Source organism: Poecilia mexicana, unplaced genomic scaffold (genome assembly GCF_051168715.1).
Source record: "Poecilia mexicana isolate PSO_F unplaced genomic scaffold, ASM5116871v1 scaffold_20, whole genome shotgun sequence".
Lineage (NCBI taxonomy): Eukaryota > Metazoa > Chordata > Actinopteri > Cyprinodontiformes > Poeciliidae > Poecilia > Poecilia mexicana.
Window position 1 is genome coordinate 1,299,550 of NW_028263389.1, and position 19,176 is coordinate 1,318,725.

At 38.6% G+C, this 19,176-nt stretch overlaps 1 protein-coding gene across 1 annotated transcript; it reads right to left on the reverse strand.

The window, feature by feature from the left end:
* Window positions 1-5,556: 5,556 nt before the first annotated feature.
* LOC106913254 (C-C chemokine receptor type 8-like) lies at window positions 5,557-19,176 on the reverse strand. Its single transcript, XM_088001399.1, has 3 exons — window positions 18,994-19,176; window positions 18,644-18,826; window positions 5,557-8,075 (listed from the first exon to the last, which is right to left on the reverse strand). The coding sequence occupies exons 2-3, from the start codon at window positions 18,811-18,813 to the stop codon at window positions 7,238-7,240; spliced, it is 1,008 nt and encodes a 335-aa protein (XP_087857525.1). The 5' UTR covers window positions 18,814-18,826; window positions 18,994-19,176; the 3' UTR covers window positions 5,557-7,237.

Consider the following 19,176-nt stretch of genomic DNA (forward strand, 5'->3'; position numbering starts at 1 on the left):
ATTTGTTGTGGAAGCTTTGCTGTGCAGCTCATAAAGATCAAGAAACAAAAGGATTGGCATACCTGACAATAAATCTAAGAAAAATAAAATAAGATTGTTATTTTACTGGTATGTATGGACATTATATATATAAAAAAAAATAAAAAAATTCCCTTCTCACCCTCCACGGGTGGTCTCTCTCTCTCTCTTTCATCTTCTGAGCTCGGGTCCTCTACCAGAGCCCTGGGAGCTTGAGGGCTCCTCCAGTATCTTGGCTGTGCCTAGAACTGCACATTTCTGGACTGAGATGTCTGATGTTGTTCCTGGGATCTGTTTGAGCCACTGCTTCAGTTGGGGGGTGACTGCCCCGAGGGTCCCGATGACCACAGGCACCACTGTGGTCTTCACCTTCCAGGCCTTCTCCAGTTCCTCTCTGAGGCCCTGGTATTTCTCCAGTTTCTCATGCTCCTTTTTCCTGATGTTGTGGTCACTTGGTATTGCTACATCCACCACAACGGCTTTCCTCTGTTCTTTATCCACCACCACAATGTCCGGTTGGTTCGCCATTACCATCTTGTCTGTCTGGATCTGGAAGTCCCACAGGATCTTAGCTCGGTCATTCTCCACCACCTTTGGGGGTGTTCCCCACTTCAATCTCGGGGCTTCCAGTCCATATTCTGCACAGATGTTCCTGTACACTATGCCCGCCACTTGGTTATGTTGTTCCTTGTACGTTTTCCCTGCCAGCATCTTACACCCTGCTGTTATGCGCTGGACTGTCTCAGAGGCCTCCTTGCACAACCTACACCTTGGGTCTTGTCTGGTGTGGTAGATCTGAGCCTCTATTGCTCTGGTGTTTAGGGCCTGTTCCTGTGCAGCCAGGATGAGGGCCTCTGTGCTGTCCTTGAGTCCAGCTTTTTCCAGCCTTTGGTAGGATTTCCTGATATCAGCCACTTCAGTCGTTGGTGGTACATCCCATGTAGGGGCTTGTCCTCCAGCACGTCTTCTGTTCCCCATTGTCTGAGACATTCGCTGAGCACATCGTCCGTTGAGGCTTTGTATTTTATGTATTTATGGATCTTGGATGTTTCATCCTGGACAGTGGCTCTCACACTCACTAGTCCTCTGCCTCCTTCCTTACGGCTTGTGTACAGTCTCAGGGTGCTGGATTTGGGGTGGAACCCTCCATGCATGGTTAGTAGCTTCCGAGTCTTAACGTCCGTGGCCTTTATCTTTTCCATTGGCCAGCTAATTATTCCGGCAGGGTATCTGATTACTGGCAAGGCATAGCTGTTTATTGCACGGATCTTGTTTTTGCCATTGAGCTGGCTTCTCAGGACTTGCCTTATTCGGTGTAATCTTTATTGGAATCCCAGCTCTTTTAATAACCCTTTAACAATTTACATTTAGTGATAAGCTCTAACGTTTTTATTGGAACTCGTCACCCCAATATTCCACTCCCTCCTCAGATTCCCAATCATATGCAAGTCGAGACTCCAAAATGTTCATATAATTTCCAGTCACAAGAAACAGGCTGGAAAATGAAAGTTAATTTATACCTCGCGTGCTCGGAGTTTGAATAATGTGGAGTCTAATAATAGATGTGGCATCAGATATTTGAGTTCATGCTGGAAAAGATTGCTGTCTGTGCATGAAAATTAAGTGCAAATATGCATCTCCAAGTTCCAGGGAATATCTGTTGATGCAGGCTGTAAGGATTTGAGTTTACCACAATAATTTTGGTTTTGATGATCATGTTGAAAACATACTGGTTCTTTTCATGCAAAATGGTGTCTACAGCTACAAAATAACCCTTACACACCCAACAATCTACTTTAAACAAAAAAGGGAGTCATAATTTATCAGGCTGCTAGTTTTCCAGTTTAGAAATACAACATTTATCCATAAACAATATCAGGGCCGTGCAGAGACCACTAAAGGGGCAGGTGCTCAAAAAAAAAAAAGGGCACATCTTACCGCATTCTAGGACAGAATATTAACAAAGCCACAAAGCTTTCAGAGTTTAATAAACAATGATAAATTACAAAATTGTGAGATATACAATCAAAGCTCACAAACATCTCTATGTAGAGCATAACACTATGTATATGTAAGATATTTTATTAGTAATTTCTTTCTGCAGGTCTATTTTATTATAGGAAAGCATTGCAATATTCAAACCCGCAATTTAGCAAGATATGTAAATCAGAGCTAGACCACCAGACATATTTTGTCTTTACAGAATTAGACAATTAAAAATATAAACAAGGGCACAATGCAACCTTTTAGTGTACTGTAATCTATAAAACAGAGCTGCCTGTTTGCTACTGCAGTGGAGATGAAGATGGTCCATTCAGGAAAGCAGAGCTGCATCAAACTTTAACGTGGAACTGCAGAAAAAAACAAAAGCAAAAATTGAATTGTTAATGCATGTCACCATGAGAAAAGCCTTCTGAGTTTTGCTTAAAATTAAAAAAAATAAATAAATAAATCAAACATTTTTGACTCATGAAGTTAACTTTCTTTTTTGCAAAACAAACTTATTTGCGCTTGTCAGAAATCTTTTCTTGCTATTCTAAGTTTTTGTTTGACTCAAAGTTTTGCTTGTGATTCTCACATGATACCGTGGGCAGGACCTAAAATCACAACAAAAGATTTCTGATGTGTGCAAATAAAAGTTTGTGGTTGGTAAAAATTAGTTATTTAATTTTAAAAAAAAGTCTTTTAAGCAACTTTTTTTAAAGGAATCATTACAATTCCAAAAGTTTTGATTACAATTTTATTTTACTTAAATGAGGTTAGTTTTTTTTTTTTTTTTTCCATTGAATAATTGGGAAACAAATTTAACTTCATAATCTGCGAACCAGACCCTAAACTTAAAGTCTGGGTTGAGTTTTTTCCCCTTCATTAATGACACACATTATATCTATCATGGTAATTCAGGGTGTGTTATTTTTAATTCTAAATGAATATCCTTGTTGGACTTTTATTTAAGTGCTATGTTTACCTAAAGCTAGAATAAATGCAATATACATTATGTAGCAAAGGAAATTAGAAGATCGGACATATATTCATTATGGAAATGATACGTTTTGGACGGGCGATGTGCCTCGTACACAGGGAAGAAGCTTTTTTGTTATCTAGCTTTGCTAGCAAAGTCGTTAGCTACCAGCTAGCTAGTAGCACAACAACAACAGCCTAATGTCTGTATGGTAAAAATACAGAATCAATAGTTAAGAACAGTTTTTCCTCACCTGGCTGTCTCCTCCCACTCAGTCGTTCTTCAGAGTAAGCCAGACACAGAGGCCTGTCAGTGTCTGTTGTATTTCATTACCTCTCTGCTTAAACTGCTACTCCGAGCTGAAGCAGAAACGATACTTCAACGTTTTCCGTCATCTGACAAGTAGCAAGTCTACTCCACTTTATTCACCAATAACGGTTTTTTAATTCACCAAAAACTGATCTGTAATCTGGAACGTTCGCTACGTTGAGCTCCAGTTAGCCACCTTATCTCACTGCGCGAAAAGCAATGCGTCACGGGCAAAAGGTCAAAGGCAACAAGGTGACCAGCTTATTATGTTGTACAAAAAAAAAATAAAAAAAAAAATAATAATTTTAGTACATGTTTTTATGTGTCAGAAGAGGGCTTAGGAAATAATAATAGCAAAAAAAAATAAAAAATAAATAATAATAATAATAATAATAATAATAATAATTTGACCAAAAGGGCACTTGGGGGCAAGGAGCAAAAAGGGCAGGTGCTCAAGCACCCCCAGATTCCCCCTATGCACGTGCCTGAACAATATTGAATTCAAAGACCTGGTATAACATTGTGAAAGAAAGGGCTAAAGGAAGTTGTGTGTAGTTGCAACTCAAAGACTTTTTACAATTGTTGCAACATGAAAAAATATAATTAACTTCAGCCTTCAGAATCTTTGCATGAATTTTGTACTCAGAGGATGTAAGGCTCTGCGCAGACAGTTCTTTCACTTTGTCGAATAATTTCATCCAGTAAGGCAAAAAATGTATCCAAACCAATCTTGATTAACAGCAAAAGAGTTAGTTTTTTTTTACCCCAGTGATATTATTTGAGTGTTTTTGTCCAAAACAACACATTATACCTCATTTAGCCAATCCCCATTATCAAAGTCCTTTGTTTCTCTATTGCATTAACACTTGAGGTCTGATATCAAATGAACTGGGTTAGCAGCATAGCACAGTACTGCTTCACATTCCTGTAAGGTCCATCATCCAACCCCAAGGCTTTAGTTTTGTATTGTATTTCCTTTGGTAGGAAAGAGAGACGAGGAGTAGTGAAACCTCTGGTGGTTAGCTATCCGACTGCCGTTCCACCATTCCTTCAGCGAGAGCAGACCGAAAAAGTCGCAACAAGACTCAGACTCATTCCACCAATTGTGCATTACTTCCCTTAAAGGGATCTATGATTGGTAGGACATTTTGGCAAAAATATAATGTAATTTTCCTTTTATCTAAAAAATCGCTGCTTGTGATATGACAAAACTCATGATTACTTCAAAAAATGTATACCATTTGTTATATTTTTCACCCATGGAGGTCGTCATCTGTTGATGACATGTTGTGGTCTGTTCTATACTGGAATCTACAGAGTGACCACCGGAAGGCTAACTTTACCTGAGTTGTTGTTTATCATGTTGTGTTTGGTTTAACTCTAATTTTAGATAAGCCACACTGTGTCAGTGTTGGCTGTTATTAAAAAAACAAACAGCGAGTGGTGAGTCTGGTTCACTTTCCATATGAGAAGAAAATTAGAGCACAGTGGGAGAGAGCTGAACACAACTTCCAAAAGTTCTATTTGTGACCTCAACATTTCTCTCCAGAAGACAGATTTGTATGAGCCAAAGTGGAAGGGTCTAACAGGTGATCGTTACCTTAACGAGCTAAAAACAAATGTAGTGCCGACCTTTTTTAAGGTGCCTAAACCCCAACAGTGGCTAGCAAGTGAAAAACGCTAGAAGAAATATCAGAGACAGACAGTGCTGGGAGCTCTTTTAAATGTTAAAAGAGCTATTGCTAATGCCGCCGGTACTGAATGTGAAACCATGGACCAACACCGAACCAACAGCTGTCACCGGACCGGACACAGAGCTACAGCCGCCAGGAAAAGCATCAGAGATAGGCAGCGCTGGGAGCTTGTTTAGATGGTTGCGGATCTTTTGCTACTGCCACTGGGTAGCACAGACCATCAGAACACATGTACTGAATGTGAAATCACAGACCGACGCCGGACAAAGACCAGACAGACCAAACAGTTGTTACCAGACCGGACACAGAGCTACAGAACTAGCCGGATCACACAGTCCGACCAGAGGTACACGTCATTCATCGTTTCATTTATGAAGCTGAAGGCAGCAGCAGCAAAACACCAGCTCCTGACCAACTCTGTCCTCTTCCTCCATTTGGTTCTCCTCATTTTCGTCATTTTCTGATTTCTACATTTTTTTTTCGTTTTGCATTAAAAAAAGACCATGACTGAAGTTAATTTCTCCTGGAATCCCCAGTAATATTACGGTTAAGAAAACAAGTCATGATAAAAGACTGTTTTAAACATATTTATTTAATATCAGGAGCAAAAATAAATGAACAAATTATATCCATACATATTAATAGCTTAGGGCAATAGGAACATTTATGATTTATGTACATCTTCATTTACTATATACTGCATACCAAAAGAAAAAAAACAAACATTATAGAACGTCATGATACAAGTTGTTCAGCACACGGTAGACAGAAAAAAAAAAACAGAATATAACTATTGCTGGATGCCTGTAAATAATTTAAATGTTAATTTCATTATAATACAGATGCAACATTTTTTCATCAATGATAATAAAGTGGGTTTATATACAAAGCACAACCAAGATGTAATATATCAGTTTGTTGCTGCTTAAGCTTTTCTTGTTGATGATTTCTGTTAGATATTTTTGCTGATTGTTATGTCACTGAACATAGCACCCTAAACAACACATGAAAACCAAAACACCAAGATTCATAAGATTATATTAATGAATAAAGTCATTACTGTATGATACAAAGTAAGCATGTTAACTCCAGCAGTTATTGAAAATTAGCCTGGAGTTTGTTGTCTTCATCAGGTTTGAACAGGAGTTACAGCTTCCCATCTAAAGACCCAATCCAAATATGCTCCTGTGTATAACATAGGGAAGAGATGCGATAGACATCTGTTCCCTATGACAACAGAGGGCCCCATGACAGTTACTTTTTTAAATTCTTTTGCATTTAATCACAGATTCTCAGTAACACCCATTCAGCTCAGACGTGTTTCCTCTGCCTGTAAACTCATTCCAAAAATTACTCAGCTTTTACTTTTCTTTTCTTCCAGTGCGAGCTTCCTTTTAAAAGTCATCCATCTTGCCACTCTCCCATAAGAGCAAGGTTTGTGAACTGCATGGCAAACAGTAGACCTGTAAATAAATCATGGATCTATGCAGCCTGTCCAGAGGTACCTTTGGTCTCTTTTCCTGCTGCTCTGATTAATTCTCAGTGTCCTTTCAGCATAATTAGAAATTATAAACACTAACTCAAGGTCTACTGTAACAGCCGGACGAAACGATTCAAAAGGCAGCATCTGTGGGTTTAGCTGTTGATGCTTGATGTTAAATAGTACCAATATCCTCAATTATTTTTCAGTATGATGACAATACATTAGATCAAAGTGACGTTTGTGGTTGTAGCATGAAAAATTGTGCTGAAGTTTAAAAAGCATGAATGCAGTTGCAAGGTACTGCATTTGGTTTGACTCGGGGTGAATGACGACAAACTCACAGAGATGAACTCACTTCTTAAGGCTGAGTTCTTTTTGACATGTTCAAAGCTTGGGAAATTATACAGAACTGTGCAAAAAGAAACCCAGAAAATTGTCACTGGCTCGCCTAAGGTAAAGAGTGTCCTTTCAGCTTTACCAGAACAGAAATACCAATTCAAGGTCTACTGAAACAACAGAATGAAACGATTCAAAAGGCAACATCTATAGGTTTAGCTGCTCGATACTTGAATCTATCACACTCATGAGCATAGTATCAATATCCTCAAATAATTTTCAGTATGATGACAATGCATTAGGTCAGAGTGAGGGTTGTGGTTGTAGCATGAAAAGATGGCCTGAAGTTTAAAAAGCATGAATGCAGTTGCAAGGTACTGCATTTGGTTTGACTCGGGGTGAATGACGACAAACTCACAGAGATGAACTCACTTCTTAAGGCTGAGTTCTTGTTGTGTTGTTTGCATTGAAAGAAATATGATCCCATAATCTTGGGAAACATTTCACCAGCAGCTGTTTGAAATGGTTCTGAAATTTTTTTCCTACAAATGTATAAAACATTGGACTGATGCAGAAGTAAATGTACGCCATGTTGCGGGTGACATGAAGAGCGTAACCGAGTTTCCTTTTAGCTTCACAGCTCAAAACAGACTCTAATTTATAATGCAGGAGTTCTACAATGTTAAAAGGGATCCAGCAGATGAAGAACAACACTACGATCATAAATATCACCCTAACTGCATGGAATTTAGAACCTGATTGCGATTTTTTAATGGTGACCACAATCCTAACGTAACAAAATATAATAATAGCCAGAGGGAGGATCAAGAAGACAAAAAGCTGAATATGAAATCGAAATTTCTTGAGTTTCTCTACATTCATACCATCACTATAAGCAAATTCCTCACAGTGAATTTTTTTGTCCTTCTCATAGGCACCATGAAGGATCATTGGCAGGACACAAGCCAAACCACTGATCACCCACACCACTGCACAAGATATGATAGCATTGCGTCGACTCCTTACATGTACTACTGGCATAAAATGTACAAAAGCAAGGTAACGGTCAAATGTTAGCAGAGTTAAAAAGAAAACAGAACTGTAAAAACCCAGGTAATAGGCACTGAAGACGATCTTGCACGTAGCTGAGCCAAAACTCCAGTCAGACATCTGCATGTAGGCGGCCACAATGGGAAGGCTGCTTATGAAGATCAGGGAGGACGCCACCAGGTTGACCAGCAAGATGTTGATCACAGTGTACAGCTTCTCAAACCTGGAGGGAAGATGATAAGGTGTTATTTTGGTGTAAGCATAAATTTGCCAATAGTCTGAGCACAAATTATTATCAGTGGCAGTGTTGTGGTACTCGAAGTTGGTCTTGGTCTTAAGACCGGTCTTAAGACCATTTTTTGATGGTCTCGGTCTCGTCTCGGACTCGACCACATTTGGTCTCGGTCTTGTCTCGGTCTCGGGCGCTGAGGACTCGGCATTTTATTTCAAGACCAGTCAAGACCGCAACTGTGAAAATATCACTAAACGTGCAGCATACTGTCCACTTCATTTGTTAACATCTTTGTTTTCAGTGGATGCAAAACGCACCGATTAAAATCCAAGCAACTACTGTTTCTGTTACTCCCCCCTCCCCTCCCCTCCCCACCTTTTACTCTCCCTCCCCTCCCCACCTTTTACTCTCCCTCCGCCTCCCCTCCCCACTTTCCACGCGCTCCAGGACATGCACAGTGGTTTCCTCTCAGCAGCAGAAAATGTTTGTCTAATCGTCAGTAATATAATAGCGCTGCATAAACAGTAAGAAATCCGATGGCCACAGCTAACTCAGCAGCGCTTCGCTTTCACAGATGGTGGGGACAACGTCTAACTTTTTTCATCACTTAGAAAAGTAGCTCAAAGAAGGTAAGCTCCGTTAACGTGATGTTAGCAAAGCTAGCTGTACAGAGACACATAAGCATTGTGATGAAAAATGTTATCACTCACTGTGCTGAATTATTGTGCGGAGGTGTTGACTGACTTGTCGCATTATGAGACAACGCTATGTCCAAAAGTCTGCAATATAGTGAGGTGACATTCAGAAACAGTCGATTCTTCTCCACGGCTCTTTACTTATTAGATAGGACTGGAGTGTCACTGAGAGCCGTTGTTCTATCAGATAGCCATACGCTGTCAGGATAGCATACATGCATTAAGCATTAAGAAATCCGACCGTCAGAGGAGTTGTCAGTCCACCATACGCAGCAAGTTATGATGAACATAAGTCATTAAATTGTTTTCAATGATAACTATATAGACATGTGTTGTCATGGTTTCAAAGTGTATTTAAAGCAGGGTCTGGCTGCAGCTGGAGTCAGCTACAACACACTGACTGACCTGACAGAACACCCGTTCTTTGTTCTTGTAATGCTCTGTGTACACTGCATTATTATTTTATTTTATTATGTACGTTAATATTTAAATTAACAAATAACTAAAACACAAGAACGAAAGAGCACGCAGAGCATGCACATTGCTCTTTGATTGGTTTTGTTCAAAGTGGCAGCTGTAATGTCTGCCATGGTGTCAGACTACCAGGCTTCATGTACTAGGATAGAGAGTGAAAACAGTCACGATGAGCGCCTTCTGTTTGGTTACTTCTTGCTTGTTGGTCCTTGGTCAGTGTTCATAGTTGAGCGTTATTTACCGTCAGGGCATTGCCTCAATTGCTATGTTTAATGGTGCAGACAGTGGTGGTTTCTTATATGAGAAATATGGGCAAATGCCCAGGGCGTTATGTTTTTAGGGATGGCACGAGACCATCACACTTTTTAGCACATAAATGGAATATTTAATATTGGTAAAATGTATTAAGTATTTAATATCTAGGTGTTTTATGGTAATATGGATCTTTCAGATTATTTTGAGAAGCAATTTCGATCATATTTTACATTTTATTGTGTCATGTAGCGTGGGCCGCTGGTCTTGGTCTTGACTCGGTCTCGACTCCCCTCGGTCTTGGTCTTGACTTGGTCTCGGACCCTAAAAGTCTTGGTCTTGTCTCGGTCTCGATACACTCTGGTCTTGGTCTTGTCTTGGTCTCGGGTTAGGTGGTCTTGAACACAACACTGATCAGTGGGTTTAATTTTACACAAGTCTGAAGTACATTTCACAAAAGACTTGTGTGAAAGTTGGCCAGAAATTTAAATTAAGTTATGGATTGTTTGGAACTCACAATTTTAGATATGATACGTGAATAAAAGTTATTCTTTATTCCTTCTTGTCAAACATTTTGAGACAAATTATGCAAATTTTCACCCACTGCTACAACCATAGCACAGACTTCCTGAAGTTAAATTGTTCCAAACCCCAGGAAAGTTGAAGATGCAAGCAGCATTGGGCAGCTCAGTGCCACTCCAGTCATGTGGTGACTGTGAAAGCTCCGTACCTCAAGGACTCTCAGACCAGGAGAAACAAGATTCTCCAGCCCGATGAGACAAAGATTGGACTCTTTGTTGTGAAGGCCAGTCGACATGTTTGGAGGTAACCACGCCAATATCATCTAAATGTATGCTTTGATTTGTGAAACCTTTTTCTGATTTGTGAAACTTCCTAAAAAGTGCGATATCATCACTTTTTTTTTTATCTCGGTCACACGAGAACTGCTCTAATTCCAAATCTACAACTCCTAGACTCTTCAAACTTGGACTAATTTATTCTTCTCTAATAGAATATTTAGAATCATTTTTGTGATTTGTGAAACCTTTTTCTGATTTGTGAAACTTCACTTAACAGACGCCTGCAAAAGATCTTTCCTTCCAACAGCCATCACCATCTACAATAACTCTGAAAAATTAATGAGTTACAGCAACATTTTATTTCCCATTGGGATTGATAAAGTGGTTTTGAATTAGAATTGAATTTGAAAAAAACTGCATGGAACATATATGAATAGTAATCTGTAGTGATGGGTCCAGCAACACCGATGCGTCGGCGCATGTATCAAGCCTCATAGACCAACACTCGTGTCGGTGCGCGTATTGGTTTCAGCTAGTCACGTGACCAATACAGGAACTGTTTCAAAATGACGCTGGATGCCAAACTGTGTTTATAAGGAAGCGAATCTGTCAATCTGTCAAAAGCATTTGCCAAACAAATTCTTGATCTTTTACAGCATCAACTACGGAGCAGCTTCAAAGGAAAGGTTCCGCAGAGTGGGACCATTTTGATCTTATACTGGAAAATAAATTTGTTTTCGTTTTTGTCGTTTCATCCGGTTCTTGTCAGTTTCTACTTGATCTATCTGAACCCAAATTCAGCTGAAACTGACTCTTAGTTTACTTTCATATTATGTTCTGCAGGTTAAGTGTCGCATTTGTTTAACTAAGCTCTTATTTAAATAAATCCTCCTCCTGAATGCTGAGGCATCATGAGGCATGAGAATGAAGTCCCAGATACACCTAGAATAAACTCTGATATACAGCCATTCTACAAATTACTCAGTTGCGTTTTATAAATTATTTCATATACAGTGATCCTTCGCTATAACGCGGTTCACTTTTCACGGTATCGCTGCTTCGCAGATTTTTTTGTGCAGTTTTTTTTCCACAGTGTTCTTCGTCCTGATTGACCATATGATTGTTAAAAACAGTCTCCGCGCTACCTGAGTGCCAATAACGTTACGGTGTTTAATACAGATTAGCCACTCAGGAGATGGAAACTGAAACTTTCGATGTCTCCTGGAAAAAAAAAAAAAAAAAAAAAAAAAAACTGTGGCCAGAGGCAGCGAAAAACCCGACTGGAGGCTCGTTTGATGAGATCCATCGCTCTGCTGTAGATACAGCTGTGAATCTCGCGGGGCAGGTTGGAGGAGACGCTTTAATGACATGACTGCGGATCACATTAAGGCCCGATTGATGCACACGCACATCCGCTGACCTGAAAACAGGTTTTGTTCTTTGGTTTCAATGTAAAGTATTTATTTATGCTGTGTAATAACTGTAAAAATGAAGGTAATTATGTAGAGGAATATAATTCTACTAATAGTTAAAAGGCATGTTGTTGGTTGATTCACATTAAGATACGTTTTGACTGAAAAGAAATGTACTGTGTTAAATGTACTGGGTCAATCTGACCTACAAGTCAGAAAGGAACTCATTTCATGAGTATAGCACCTTTAAATTCCTCTATAACTACTTCACGGATTTCGCCTATCACGGGTTATTTTCGGAACGCAACCCCTAAGAAAAATATTCTGTAAATGTAATGTTATGTAATGTTTACTTAATTTTTTTCTACAGCAGGAGAAGTTTTGTCAAAAAAGCGTAACAGGCTAAATTTCAAAAATGTTGTAAAAACTTTTTTTAAAATAAAAATGTGTGGAAAAAACAGTCCATATTCCAAACACATTCACTTAAATTTTCACTTTATGGTACATATTCACATTCTTTATTGACTGTATATCAAATATATTTTAAATGTAACTGAAGATATGACATAATACAACATATAATATTCAATAAAATACAAAGACTTAAATCTTATTGTATAGACTAGGTCATCAAATCACTACGTTGCCTGTAGGAATTTTTAATGTCCAGCAGGTGTCAGTATTGAGCGACACAGTATCGACACAGTATCAGTACAGTGTTGCTATGAGTCGAAACACCTCATGACGCCTCATTTACCCATCACTAGTAATCTGATCTTTAGTGAAGTTTCACAAATCACATAAAGGTTTCACAAATTCCAAACATGGATTAAAATATTCTGCTATTAGAGCACAACAATATAGTCCAGGTTTGAAGAGTCTAGGTCTTGTAGTTTTGGAATTAGAGCAGCTCCTGTGTGATCGAGACCGAAAAATAGGGCAAAATTGCCCTTTTTTGAAGTTTCACAAATCAGAAAAAAGTTTCACAAATCCCAAACATGGTTCTAAATATTCTGCTATTAGAGAAGAATAATCTAGTCCAGATTTGAAGTGTCTAGCTGTAGTAGTTTTTTAATTAGAGCAGGTCTATGATGATCCAAATGAAAAAAATGGTGAAATTCGAATTTTACTGAGTTTTCACAAATCAGAAAAAGTTTCATAAATCCTAAACATGGTTTTAAATATCCAGCTTGAAGGGGAGAATAATCTATTCCAGGTTTGAAGAGTCTAGGAGTTGTAGTTTTTTAATTAGAGCAGTTGTAGTAATGAAAGAGGTGCCAAAAAAAATGGTGAAAATCTAACTTTATTGAGTTTTCACAAATCAGGAAAAAGTTTCACAAATCCCAAACATGGTTTTAAATATTCTGCTATTAGAGCAGAATAATGTAGTCCAGGTTTCAAGTCTCTAGGTGTAGTAGTTTTTAAACTAGAGTTGATTAAAGATGCGGAAAGTAGTGAAAAATTAAGTGGAATCGCCCTTTAGCTATTGGAAGCTGGAAATGGAAACCAACTTCAGCTTCGTTTGAAATACAAAGTTTGAAATAAATATGCATGGCAGTCCTGGTTGTTTCAGGAATGTTGCCCTGGGAAAAGTCCCTTCTTCTACCACCCTCTAACCAGTTAAGATGCAATCAATTATCTGTTTGTTTGTTTGTTTGTTTGTTTTGTAGCAGAAAGCCAGTAATGTTTTCTCCTAGTACTCAACAGCAACGAAGGGAAACTTATTCCACTACACATTCACACAAGTACTTGAAAACTTGTTTGTGGCACAATTGACAAAAAACTGTTGTGTTTGTGATAAACTCACCCCTTTCTCATGCTGCCCTGAGTAGCTACCCATATATTCCATCAGTGTTGTAGTACTCAAGATCGGTCTTGGTCTCGAGACCATTTTTTGATGGTCTCGGTCTCGTCTCGGACTCGACCGCATTTGGTCTCGGTCTTGTCTCGGTCTCGGGCGCTGAGGACTCGGCATTTTATTTCAAGACCAGTAGAGACCGCAACTGTGAAAATATCACTAAACATGCAGCACACTATCCAGTTTATTGGTTAACATATTTGCTTTCAGTGGATTGTTGAAAAAACAAATTTAAAATAAGCTAGTTTTAAAACTTAGCATGTCTTGATTCAAATGCCCTAATTGTGGTTTTGAAATCAGTAACTTATTCTGGCCTATTGACTTTATGTTACCTGTAGTTACAGCAGATGGTTTGCTAGGATCTTTTGAACTGCCTTTTGTCTGTGTGGAAAACAATACAGGAGAAGTTGTAGCTTTTCACACTCATCTGTGAAAGGCCGTAAACACGGCAGGAGTTTCTGGCTTCAGATAGAGGGTCAGAGATAGCTCCTGGTTGGATGAGCAAAGATACGCCTTGTTTGAATAAATTAAAGATAAGAATACGCCTTTTACTATAAAACTTTCTACACAGAAGTAACAAATCAGATTTGTTCTTGCAACTCTCAAAAGATGTCTTTGCACGTCTTTGCTTTTCTTCTTCTTTCCATTTATGTCAGGTAAATGAATGTATGTCTCCGTTGTTCTGCAGTTTCTGGTGTAAGTTTATACATTGTCTTATATTGGATTAAACTCTGTAATTCTGTGACGTCAACACGCATTGTTGTTTTCCTTGTGGCCACACGTGGCTCGCCGAGAGGACCTGGGATCCAGAGGAAGAGAGAGCCAAACTTTTTCCAAAGTTAATTAATTTAGATATTATTCTTCCTTAACAGGATGCAAAACGCACCGATTAAAATCCAACCAATAACGTGTTTCTGTTTCTTCCCCTCCCACTCCCCACCTTTCACTCGCACGCGGCGCTTCAAGATATGCGCAGTGGTTTCCTCTCAGCGGCAGAAGATGTCAGTCTAATCGTCAGTAATGGAATATTGCTGCATAAATCAGAAGAAATCCGATGGCCACAGCTAACTCAGCAGCTCTTCGCTTTCACAGACTTTGGGGACGTCTAACTTTTTTCGTCACTTAGAAAAGTAGCTCAAAGAAAGGTAAGCTACGTTGACGTGATGTTAGCAAAGCTAGCTGTATAGAGACACATAAGCATTGTGATGAAAAAAAGTTGTCACTCACTGCGCTGAATTATTGTGCGGAGGTGTTGACTGACTTGTCACAAATATGGGACAACCTGTGTCCAAAAGTCTGCAATATAGTGATGCGACATTCAGGAACAGTACGATTCATCTGCTCGTCTCTTTATTTATTAGATAGAACTGGAGTCCTGAGAGTCGTTCTATGAGATTACCATACACTGTCAGAATAACATACATGCAGTGAGTGCCATGCCTGCGGATGCGCATTAAGAAGGATGCGCATTAAGAAGTCCGACAGTCAGAGGAGTTGTCAGTTCACCATACGCAACAAGTTATGACGAAAATAAGTCATTAAATTGTTTTCAATGATAACTATATAGATATACATGCGTTGTCGTGGTTTCAAAGTGTATTTAAAGCAGGGTCTGGTTGCAGCTGCAGTCAACTACAACACACGCCCGTGTAAAACTCATTAACCTGCTTAACCGCTAAGTCAGGATGCCATACAAGTGTTAATAAAGAGTATGATGATCTATGTCATGATTCTCTGTTGCTAATTAAATAAAATTATATGGTAATGACGTGTCTGACAGATATAGCCGTGAGTTTGTGCTAAGCTATGACGATCTGACAGCGTATGTTGACCTGATAGAACAGAGCAACATGGACAAACACCCAGGGTGTTATCTATTTAGGGATGGGAAGAGACCACCGCAGATCGTAGCACAGAGATGGAAGCATAGCAGAACCAAGAGTTTGTACTGCTTTTAATATTGATTAAATTTATTAAGTATTTAATATCTAGGTGTTTTTATGGGAATATGAATCTTTCAGATCAATTTGAGAAGTAATTTTGATCATATTCTACATTTTATTGTATCATGTAGCGTGGGCCGCTGGTCTTGGTCTTGACTTGGTCTCGAACCCTAAAAGTCTTGGTCTTGTCTCGGTTTTGATACACTCTGGTCTTGGTCTTGTCTTGGTCTCGGGTTAGGTGGTCTTGACCACAACACTGTAGTCCATATCAAAACCCCCACTGTATGGACGATTTCAAAAATGTGTTTTTGAGGGTTTTACTCCCTCACTAACAGCTGCTGTATTTTGAACTTTCCATATTCTAACAAATTTAACTGGTAAATGTATTGTTTTTGTTTTTAGAGAAAAGTGTAAACCTGATTTATTTAAGATTTTGTTCTAATCATTCTCTCCTTTTCTTTGAGGTCATCTGGTCATGTGTTGCCATGGAAGCGCGTCCATGAGCAGTGCTGACAAGAACCTGGTGTTTTCAATCAGCCTCACTAGGAAAGTCTACATTGTTTGAGAGGGAGGGGAGACACTTTTGATTTTGTTTGGGCCCAAATTGTTTGCTTTGTTTTAGTTTTGAAGTTGTTAAAGTTAATTCTAATTATGTAAATATTTTTCCAGAAATATAGTTGAGTACGTATGTGTATTTTCTGTCTGGAAATGTAAATGCTGTCTCCACCCTGTAATCAGACCTGGTATGAGCTAATGCTTTAAAAGCTGGGTGGCTTGGATCAGGGGGAGACACTCTCTTTCCTGCTGATGGTTGAGAAAGGTTGAATTCATGTCTTTTTGTGAAACTGTAACAAAGTTTTTTTTTGAAGATGTGCACATATGAAAAAGATTCAGAGCTCTGTAATATTTGGATCCTGTCTGGTTCTTGCATTTACTGAACTTGCTGTTCAGTATTCATACTGAACATTCATATTCATACTGTATTCATACTGTTCAGCACTTGAAATGTAAATATGCACACAGTTGTTTGGTCTGACACATGATTAGACGTATGTCAGACCAAACGTGTCTGAAGATTTTCAGTTTTCTAGGTTTTCATATGCAAGAAGGTTTAAAGCACAACTTCTCAAATAGTGGGGTTCACCCCCCCACCCCACCCCAGGAGCATGTGGCGAAGTGTGGTGGTGGGCCAGAAGCAGGATTTTAAATGGTAATTGTCTTAATGCTTCACTGAGAAACAAGCCTCCCTCACTAGATGGCAGCAGTGTTCAAACTAACCAACAGGCTGCCTGTTCAGGGCAGCAGAAGTAGCTACACAGAACAGAGCGGAGAAAAAAAAAACGGAGCAAATAGCATCGACATATTGAAATATATCTACTGTCAGGGAGGAGAGATGGAGAAGTTTGACAGTGAAAAGAAAAACGGCAGCAGAGGTCAGTAAAGCAAGTATGACTGAGTTTTATGGCCAAATTAAGATTTTTATTTTCAAATACAAGAATACAGTCATAATACTATGAGAACTAAGTCGTATTAGCAGAATAGTTTAAATATTGGCAGAATAAAGACGCAATGTTGCCGGAAGAAAGTTGTTAAATTAAAAAGCTTTGATAGAGTGTATGTAACCAGCAAGTCTGATTCTTTCTATTCAGTAAAAAGTTGTTTAAACAATAGTTTCAAAGTCCTGCGGCTGAAAATTTGCTTCTGGTGTGCTGAAACATTTAGTATTTACTCATTTGTTAAACCAACACCAACTATAACCTTACAAGACCCCCAGTATTCTGCAATTTAGCGCACTATGGTGAAAAGTTCTAAATTTACCAGTATATTCTTGTCCAACTTTACTCATATTTAAAACGCAAATCAAAAACTCAGAGCCTGGCTCTTATACTCCATCATAAGCAAGCAACTTGCAGAAAACGGCCAGGAAATAGACAAAACCTATCTTTTTATTGTTAATGCAAAATGTTACACACTTTTCATCTCTTATCTGACAAGCTGGAATATTGCTGCAATTTTTTCTACAATAAATGTTAAATATACACCTTGTGAAAAACTAAACTGAAGAAGCTAACAAGTAATCAATGCTTACAGTTGTAAAAAGTTTTACTGTGTTAAGTCTAAAAGTACACATCCCAGTGAATGATTTACACTTTCCTCTTTCAAACCGAGTAGTCTTGATTAAATGCTACTGATTCAATTAATATACTGATTTTGGAAATTATTTTGAGAGTTAGAACAATAAAACAGCGGTTTTGATAATAAGATCATACAATGCTGGAGCCAGTGGTTTGTATGATAAATTATTTAATATGAATAGATTCACAATAGTATTTCAATTCTGGGGAAGGAGGGGCTCTGGTGTGTTGTGAAAAAACAACTATGATCCGTAGAGGGGGTGGGGCATGACAGAAAATAATTGAGAAACACTGGTTTAAAGGAAGTTATTTTGTTTTAAAACGTTCATTTAAAAATATCCCTCTCCATTCATTTCCTAAGAAATTGTGCGATGAGGTGGCAAGTCCTCATACAGCTGAGTGGCAGGAGTAAATTGTGCTCATAAGATTTTGAGCTTACACATTGCTTTCCACGCAGCAACGCAACAAAAGGGTTTAAATGTTTTCAACTTTTGTTGCTCTCTGCTCTCGCAGAAAACTTTTGTCTTTCACTCAATGTGTCGAGCCCGTAATGCGCTGCTGTGAACTAAGTAAGCTTTTCAGTCAGAATAGTAGTTTGATTAATCTGAGTCATGTAATGTTAACGACTTAAAATTTTCAGATTTATCGTACGTGTTGGCGCATCAATGTTGACAGCCCTACTTTTTACTCAATGTAAATGTTTGATATTTAGGTAAGAAATTATGATAAAAGTTTGAATTGATGTATATTATATTTCCTATAAACTTTGTGCGCCTTAAAGGAAGCATGACTTTGCACCACAAAAGCTGAAAATAGTAGGTGGTTCCATTCAAAATAAAAACACTTCATGTGAAGACAAGAAATGCAGCCAAACAGGAAGATCGAACATTTATTAATCTCAATTATTTTTCTTCTAAGGTTTTACAGTAGTGTCTGGCAAATTTATGGATGCCTCAAGTTCACCTCGTTTTAATTTGGTGGTTTACTCACCGGTGGATGACAACCAGAACCAGCAGGTTGGTGATAACACTGAAGACAAACATGAAGTAGTAAATGTAAGACAGATATGCTCCCACTTTGTTATCATCATCCCTGGAACACGGTTCAACCGGCTCTTCTGGGACTTTGCTGGTAACATAACTGATGTTTATCTGAGTCATCTTTGTGTAAAATCTGTCAAAAGCAGAATACACAAAGTCACATTGTCAGTTAAAACATAAGACTTACTGTTTTACATTATTTTATGGTAATCTACAAAAAGCAGACCATATCTAAAACACCACTGTATGGAAGAAGATTGAATGTAAGATAAAATCCAAATCCAGAAAGAGTTTTCTTACCTCGTGTTTGACAGCAGCTTCAGGCAGTGACTCTGAAAGTCTCTCTGAGTCTAACAGAGCTCCGCTACCAAAGTGAAGGCAGTTGGACTGAAGTGTCTGTGAGCTCGTCTGGGTCCGTTTTGCATGAAGAAAAACTTGTAATGACTTTAAGATAAGGGGACATGGAAACTGCTTCAGAGAGAT

What these genes read in the sequence shown, in the direction of transcription:
- LOC106913254 (XM_088001399.1), bottom strand. Translation starts at nt 18,813, where the DNA reads ATGACTCAGATAAACATCAGTTATGTTACCAGCAAAGTCCCAGAAGAG. An exon ending in GTTCTGGTTGTCATCCACCG is followed by an intron (nt 8,076 to 18,643) that starts GTGAGTAAACCA and finishes TCTTCCCTCCAG; the next exon opens with GTTTGAGAAGCTGTACACTG.